Source organism: Chaetura pelagica, unplaced genomic scaffold, assembly GCF_000747805.2.
Source record: "Chaetura pelagica isolate M959 unplaced genomic scaffold, ChaPel_1.0 scaffold725, whole genome shotgun sequence".
NCBI lineage: Eukaryota > Metazoa > Chordata > Aves > Apodiformes > Apodidae > Chaetura > Chaetura pelagica.
Genome location: NW_009953490.1, coordinates 97,265 through 105,566, shown reverse-complemented (window position 1 = coordinate 105,566; position 8,302 = coordinate 97,265). Strand labels below are relative to the sequence as shown.

The 8,302-nt window shown below is 50.7% G+C and overlaps 2 protein-coding genes across 2 annotated transcripts in view; both read left to right on the top strand.

Moving 5' to 3' along the window:
- On the top strand, positions 1-5,036 carry ARHGDIB (Rho GDP dissociation inhibitor (GDI) beta). Its single transcript, XM_009999015.1, has 5 exons — positions 1-200; positions 801-884; positions 1,740-1,816; positions 3,257-3,320; positions 4,250-5,036. Exons 1-5 carry the CDS (start codon positions 23-25, stop codon positions 4,447-4,449), a joined length of 603 nt encoding a protein of 200 aa, XP_009997317.1. The 5' UTR covers positions 1-22; the 3' UTR covers positions 4,450-5,036.
- Positions 5,037-5,728: 692 nt separating this feature from the next.
- The window catches only part of ERP27 (endoplasmic reticulum protein 27), a 17,562-nt gene continuing 14,988 nt past the window's right edge, over positions 5,729-8,302 (top strand). The window contains exons 1-2 of the mRNA XM_009999033.1: positions 5,729-5,849; positions 6,062-6,162. Of these exons, the coding sequence (XP_009997335.1) occupies positions 5,729-5,849; positions 6,062-6,162 (222 nt within the window). The remainder of the gene's footprint in view (positions 5,850-6,061; positions 6,163-8,302) is intronic.

The following is an 8,302-nucleotide window of genomic DNA, read 5'->3' as shown; positions in this document are numbered from 1 at the left end:
CTGTTACCCAGACTGAGTGACCATGACTGAGAAGACCCAAGAACCTCATGTGGAGGAAGATGATGATGAGCTGGATGGGAAACTCAACTACAAACCTCCTCCTCAGAAAACACTGCAGGAGCTGCAAGAGTTGGACAAGGATGATGAAAGCCTCGCTAAGTACAAGAAGTCCCTGCTGGGAGATGGACCTGTGGTAGTAGGTAGGCTGGGGCATGCTCGTAGGAGGAAATTGGGGAGATGCGTTGCAACAGTGTGCTGTGGGGATGGAGCAAGGTGGCCTCAAAGAAGAGGGAGCTTGTTTGGCCAGGCACATGTACTGCTTCTGCTGGAGGACTGGGGATGGGCAGGTGGAGAGATGCATGTAAAGAAAGCAGGAAGGATGCTCTGAGCATTAGGTGTAAGGTTACTAGGGAGTGCTGGCATCAGAAAGGGACTTGTGATGGGAGATGTGTAGGTCTTGTGGTGTGAGGTGTGGGGACCTTGGGGGACCCTTGAGGGGTTAGAAACATGAGGGGACCAGCCTATGCTGAAAGGAAGCCTTGTTGCTCAGGATGATCTTAAAAGGGGAGTCTCCTGTAGTGGAAAGACCTCCTCTAGGTCTTGGGGTGGAGGCTGGAGGGATCCATGTTGAAGGACTGGGGTAGATGCATAGTTCTCTTCTGCTGAGAGAAACCTGGCCTTACTGGGTGTTCCAGGAAGTTTCTGTGTGGGAGAGCAATGTTGTTTCTTCAGTGTCATCCCCTTCCCCTACCATTTAATTTTGCAAGCTGACAGCTTGCCCCTGGCTTTCTTACCTGCAGACCCAACAGCTCCCAACGTGGTGGTCACTCGACTCACTCTGGTATGTGACTCTGCTCCAGGACCGATCACTATGGACCTCACAGGTAGGCACAGACTCTGTCCTTGGGCACTAAGGGGAACAAGCAAATGCTCTGGCCTGCTTCAAATTGAAATGGAATTTTTCCTTGGGATGCTGCAGTGGGATCTAGAGGAACTCTGAGAGCGTCTTAGCCTTGTTTCTTATTTAAGGTATATACATATGGAAAAGGAGATGTAACACAGGGAAATGTCGAGAGTCTTTTTCTTTATCTAGGCTGCTCTAAGGTCTCCTTGGTTTCTCCTGTCTTCTTACTTCCTTTCAATGAGACCTCACAAGCAAGGGATGTGCATGTGTTCGGGTAACGGGCTGTTTTGAAACTTCAGAATCAAGCAATACTACAGTTCCGGCTGCTGGGGACATGAAGAGAGAACCAGGCTTCACCTTATATGGGCTTTTCTGCAGAGAGAGGAAGCTGGGTCCGGAGGAGCAGAGAGGCTTCCTGTTCAACCAAACCACGCAGAGCCCTGCAGAGCCTGGGCAGCCTCACAAGTCAGGCGGGAGCTGCAAAACATGCTCTGCTCACCCAAGCCAGGCTGGGCACGGGCGAAGCGCACACACACACTCCTGCAGATGCCTGACGATGAGTCTGTGCATAAATATCTTTGTGTATATGTGCCTAGACCTGTGTTTAAGCATTATCTTCATAGATGTGGGCACAGCCACATATGTACACCCAGGCTTTCCTCTGTGTCTGCTCTCACAGTGCGATTGCTTACACAGACCTGCGCATACTCACTTTATAGGTGTGTCATCCTTCAAAGGGATGCTTACCTCTGCCACCAATCCCACCCCATTCCCCCACGTGTGGTCTCTTCTTGCTGTGACAGCTCTAGCTAATGGCTTGGTCTTCTCATTACAGGTGACCTTGAAGCACTCAAGAAAGAGACCTTTGTATTAAAGGAAGGAGTGGAATACAGAGTTAAGATCCACTTCAGAGTGAGTTGTTTTCCTTCCTGTTGCTTCTCATTGGTTGTGGAGGACAGTCCCTGGCAGTCTATCAGATAACTAGAGCCAGGCAGCATGCCTGCCTGAAAGCTTCACCCTTGTAAAGGTCCCCTAGCTTCAGGTGTCATTTTACCCAACAAGAGACCATTTTTTTACAGGGAATTGCTTCTGTTTGCTCTTCCCTTGGAAGAAGCTGCTTTCGGAAGCCAGATGAGTAGTTTTGGCCAAGTTTGGCTTCACCTTAGCCAACAGAAAATCTTTAATTCACACAAAGTGGGGATGGACGGGGAGGAGAATAAATAATGGTTTTTCATGAAGTTCAGTCCGCATTGCTGGGCTTTTTGTATGCATAAAAAAGGTTTAATACTGTAGTCTTTGGCTGATGATACCCGAGTTCATCTGGGTCACGAGATAGCCAAACAGACTAATTTCTCTCCCTCTCCCATTAACCAGCATGTCAGCCATTTCTTCTATGTCCAGCTGAAAATGAAAGTTGGCCACACAGCATTATGGCATCCAGCACTGAAGTGATCATCTCATCATGTTTGCTGCAGACAATGCTGGCTTTGGCAGAGAAGGCAAAAAGAGATGGAGCTTAGTTCTCCTGACATGGAGGAGGGAAAGCGTTAATGTTGTGGGTTCTGTAAGAGATTTCCCTTCTCTGAGGCTTGCTTGCTTTCTCAGAGATTACTTTGTCCCTAGAGACACCTCCAACTCTCCTTTGTGCTATGCAGTATTTCTCTCTGTATCTGAGCCCTGCTGACAGGAGGCGCTTGGAGCCAGACAAGTTATTCTAATTCCCTCCCTCAGTCCCAAGGCTGGTAAGAGCTGGCACTATGTGAATTCTCCCTTGGGATGTAAAAGGATCTGCCTGTCTTGTTTCCAGATTGAGTAGTGCTGCAGGGAGACAGTGCATTCTGGAGGAGGGGACAGCAAGCTATCCATGGGAGATTGGAGCAAAGATTATCAACAAAACTGTCCCTCTGTCTCTTGAAGAGAAACTTACCAGCTCCCCATGGAACTTAGAGGGCAGCTGGGAGTGCTTATCTAATCTTGCCCACCTGTATGTGCTGGAGGGATGACTCTAGTCACCCATGTCTGGTTTTCAATATGAAAATTATTAACTGGGAACTCCCACTTCACTTTTCTTTGTCCTCATCAGCCTGTCTTGCAAAGCTGACTGGTGTGCTCCAGTCAGCTTCAAAGTTAGGGAAAGGATGGACAAGTGCAGGAGATACACAGAGGATGCTGTAGGTCTCCAGGTGCCTATGGAAAAGTCATGTTAGGACTTCCCACAATGTGTCCTGCCCTGAGCCTTTGAGAGCAGTGATGTAGGGAGCAACGATGGGTATGTCTCTCAAGAAAGAGGAAATCAGCAGATACAGGACCAAAACCCTTCCTGTGGCATTTACTTCTGGTCACTTCTTGCAGGTAAACAGGGACATTGTGTCAGGACTGAAATACGTGCAGCACACCTACCGGACAGGGGTGAAGGGTGAGTAAGAGACCTTTGTGCCCTGCACACCAGTGCACCTACCCCTGTGTTTCCTCTGCTCCAAGAAGCATTCCTGTTTTTCAGAGCCTCCCTTGACCCCGAGGAACCCCCCTGCACCACCAGTCAGGATGCAAACTTCCCAGCAGAGTGTGTTAACCTGCACGCTGCATCACCCAGGCCAACTGTTTCCTGTGCCTGTGTGAACTCGGTACGAGCCAGCTCTAGTGTCTGTATGCTGCACCACTGTCTGCAGCAGCAAAGTCCCCAGAGACACTGTTTAGACAGTGCTTGCCACCAATTTCCTCTCCCCACATAGTTCTTTACCTCCTCCCCCACCTCCTGTAGAGCAGCTCAGCCTGTGTGGAGCTTCCCACCCCCTGGAAACTCTTCCAAATGCACTTGGTAAAATTCAGAGCTGTTCTACAAAGCTTCCTGCTGTGTTGAGAGCCTTGTTTTTGCTCATGGCCTCTCCTCTTTGTGCAGTTCTGCCCTGCCTGGACAAGGCAGAGGAAAACCTCATTTTACACACACTCATCCCATGTGCTTTTTTGCATGAAGCACCTCGAAGACTCAAGCATCTCATTCAAGACACGTAAATGGTGTATTCTCACCAGAAAGGAGGAGTAGCTGGGGATCAAGAGAGATCTTGAGCAATATGCTGGGTGTACTCACTCCCTTCCAGCAGCACGTACTTTTAGAGGGTCACTGAGTTGCCTGTCCATCTGCCTATCCATGCATTTATCCTTCCAGCTGTCCTTCTGCTTCACTAACACACTTTTTTTCACTGATTCTGTTCCCCTTGCTGACATGGACCATTCCTTTCTCTCCCCATTATCTCCTTTCTGTCTGTACTCGTGCTTGTGGCTTCTTCTCTCTTTTATAATTTCCCACCTGAGGGGCTCATCCCCTGTGGATTTTTTTTCTCCTAGTGGACAAAGCCACATTCATGGTGGGCAGCTATGGGCCACGGCCAGAGGAGTACGAGTTCCTGACGCCTGTTGAGGAGGCTCCTAAGGGTATGCTGGCTCGAGGCACCTATCACAACAAGTCCTTCTTCACGGATGATGACAAGCACGACCATCTCACCTGGGAGTGGAACCTGTCCATCAAGAAGGAATGGACAGAATGAGTTCATCCCGTTTGCCTTCCCCCTTCCCATCCCCTTGCCTCCTGCACCTGCCTCCAGGTGGGCCATGCCCACCACGCTGCTCATTCCTGCCCCCATGGCCGGCCACAGCCCTGGCAGCCCTTCCCACGGGCACTGGGGCTCTGTGCCAGCCTCGGCCAATGCACAGGCCTGCGGGCGGCCTTTGCTGCTGCTTCTGATACACTGAAAATAACCTGCCCATTCTCACCACTGCCCCATCATGACATGTAATGGGTTAAATTGGGAAGCATCTCCCCCCTTTCTCCTGCTGCATCCATTTCTTCTGTACTAACTCCGGTCCCGGAAGTGCCTTTTCTAGGAAACAAAATCACCTGGCAGGGCGGACTGGTCCCTGGAGAATCCCGATCTGAGTTACAATTGCCATGTGCTCTGACTCATTGTAAATGGTTACTTACCTTCCATGATGGTCTCCTGGTCTGTGTTTGGTGCCCTACCCCATTGAACTCCATCCTTGTGCAGGCAAAACCAGTCAGGGGGAATGCAGCTAGATGCTGTAACAAGACTTCAGTGTCCCAAGAATAAAACCAGTTTCTATCTTCTTTTCTGCATGAGTGTCACATTCTTTTTCTAGAGTATGTTTTTCAGGGGTGTGTACATGGCAACTGCATTATAGGAAAGCTTAAGGCCATGGTTGGGAAGGGAAGTAGCCCTCCTTCAAAGCTGCAACCTGATTCCATAAGTAAATTATTTCAAAGCTGCTTCCTTCAGGAATCCTTGTTTGAAGCCCAAGGTTTGGCCTGTGATGGGGGTAGGCTCCAGGGGTAGACAGCTGGGTTACAATTGAACGAGCCCATGCAACTGTAACACAGCCCCCTCGCTTTTAACTCCACCCTAGGTGTTCCCCAGAGCCAGCGCAAGAGCTGCATGTCCCAATGGCTGCCCTGCTGGCCAAGCACAAGGGAACATCAGCCTCTGGGCCTCAGCCCTTGGAGAAAAGCAGCAGCTCCTTCCTCCTGAAGGGATGTTCTCACCTAATTAGGGCTCTGGGTCACACAGTTTGCAGGGTAGCTGGGGTGTGCAGCACTGTGGGTGAGGGGATGCTGGTGGCAGTGTTGGTGAGGCTCTCCAAGGCTGGTGCTGGCACAGCAGGCAGGGGCTCTCTCCTAGCATAGCAGTTATCTCAGGCGCTGAAGGCTTTTTCTTGGGCCAGCTGCTCCCTTCCCACGGCCCCAGGAATGGCTGTGGGCCCCTAGAGTAGCTGACGTGTCTCTTGCTGAGGAGACGACTGGAGCAGGGTGGCATGATGAGAAGAAGGCAAGCTGGCACCATGGTCACCTCAGTCTTCCCATGCCTCTTCATTATCCTGCTCACCGGGGGCTCCCCAGCAGGGTGTTCTGGAGACGGTGGCTCTGCATCCCACAGTAAGTGAGCTTTCCTCCTGGCTTGGGGAAAGGCTGGGTCTGCTGTGGGGAGTCCTCCTAACCCAGGGTGTACTGTGCAAGCATTGTGTCAAGCTTGCAGGAGAGCTGTATGGATGAGCTTGTAATGTGGGGTGCTTGGGTACCTGTTGGGGGAAGGCTCTCTGAGCTGCTCTGTGTGTCCCCTCTGTCCCACCCTGACCTCTCCTTTCTAGGCAAAGCTGGCGCTGCAGAGAAACCTATCCTGTTGAACAGTGTTGAGGATGCAGAAGCCTTCATCAGTGGTGCTGAGGTGGCAGTCATTGGATTCTTCCAGGTGTGTTCACGGCACCTTCCCTTTGCCAGCTGTGAGCCCTATTCCACCTTGATTAAAAGCATAGGGCTGTATGTGGTGTAAACACCTTCCAAAGGCAGCTACTCTCCTGAGAGGTGCTGGAGCTGTGATAGGCTTGTGGAGGGATTAGGTGACTGGCCACAGGGAGAATACAGGGAATTTAATCTGTGTGTGGAAAGAGAGATGGATCAAGGGAGGAAGGTGAAGGAGGTTGTCCAAGAGGGTTTGCATGGACTCTCTGCCCTTGCTGCGTTGTTTCCCAGAGTTGATACCCTTGAGATCCCTGCCTCTTTGCCTAAATTCAATTAAATTGAAAGGAGATTGATGTGTGTGTCTCCTGTCCCCAAAATGGAATGAGTATTTTTCCTTAGGAAACAAGACAAAAATATTTACTGAGTTAGAGCACCAGAAAACAGAGGTCTCTTTGACAGGATCCTCATTACTTTTAAGGTCCCCAAATTGCATCTTCCCCCCCTTTTTTTCCCTTGAGTTCTGCCCTGGGCTTCTCCTGCTCACACACTGCCACATGGCTTCTGGCAGAGAAGACTTCAGCTTTTCAAAAGCCACTCTTCTCTGCGAGTTCCTTCCTCCTTCTGCCCCGAGCCTGGGGCTGGAGGGCAACAGGGAGGGCACTCTTGGCATAGGACAACATCACCTCCCAGCACACCACAGCATGAGGGATCGATGGTGCTGCTTGTGCAGTGCTGGCAGCAACAAATGCATGAGCACTGGAGACTGATGCCCGAGGGGCTTGGTAAGCACTGATCCCAGAGCACCAGCTGCCTCAGCCGCGGCGCCTGCAGGCGTCCAGGGCTCCTCAGGGGCTGCTCCTGCAGCAAAGCCTGCAAGGCAGCGAGCACATGCGGAACGAAAGCGTACCGACACCTCCTTCCTCCGGGGTATCTGACTGCGGTTGTGGCAGGGGGGGTCCACCAACTGCAGCGGGGGCTGTGGCTTCTTGCTGGGCAAAGCAACTCAGGGGCATAACCGCTGGTGTCTTGTACCACGGCAGCCTCCCTCCCACTGCAGGGTTTAGCTCAGCGGAGTCGACAGGAGGCTGTTCCCATGCAGCACATGGAGTCCCGGGGCAGGAGGGATGGCTGTGCCACCCTGCAGTGTGGGGACAGCCCTGGCTGCCAGGAGCGTGGGGCAGCAGCCAGTGACACGTCGGGAGTGCCTGAAGGCTACATTTAAACAGTAGATAAAGATGTATGTGTGCCAGAGGGCTTGTCTTGGCCCTCTGCCTGAGGGTGTATTCATCCAAATAATGTCCATGTTCTGTGTTCACCATAAATTGCTTCTTTACTGCAGCCTTTCATTTCGCTGCAGCATATAGTGAGCACGGCCTCGCTGGCTGGGAGCAGTATGCCATGATGGAAAAACAACACACTGCTCCAGAAACCCACGTGTGTGGAAGAAAGGGCCATGCTTGGCCTTATTAAACCCCAGCTTTCCCCGGAACGCTCCAAAACTCAGTGAGGTTGTTCCCACCCCAGGCTTCGGCACTCTCGCCGTGTCGATGCGCTGGCATTTCCAAAACAAGTCACCAGAGTTGTTTTTCTTTGAAGAAAGAATTTTGTTTTCCATTCTCTCTGGGCTCACAAACAGCTGAGCTAACGGTTCAAACAAAAAAAGAAAAACAAACCAATTTCCAAGCAGAGACTGTGTCTTGAGGATTTAAATCCAGTAAGTAGAAGTATAAAAAATATATCACTCAAAAGAAAAGCTGGAATGGGAGCAGTCAGGCAGGCTTTAGTACAGGCCAAGGCTGTAGCTAATGTTCTCCCTGCAAGCAAGAGAATAGACCTCAGATTACTGACAAATTGCACGTTTCTATCCTTTGAGGTATCTGTATTAGGTTCTTCTTAAAAGGATGTGTCTAAGACACGTTTTTAAAAGGAGCCAGGATACTGCGACTGCAAGATGTTAAATTGTAAACTCTTGATTCCAGAATCAAGGTTATCTTAAAAATTGTATTTTTATATATATTTTTATATATATACCCACACACGCGTGTGTGTACATTCATGTGTTACGCATAAACGTGTGGATATGCACTTAAGGGGCGCCCGGCAGGCGCGCTTGGCATCCCCGCCCGGGGATTTCCCGGGGGACGGGAGTA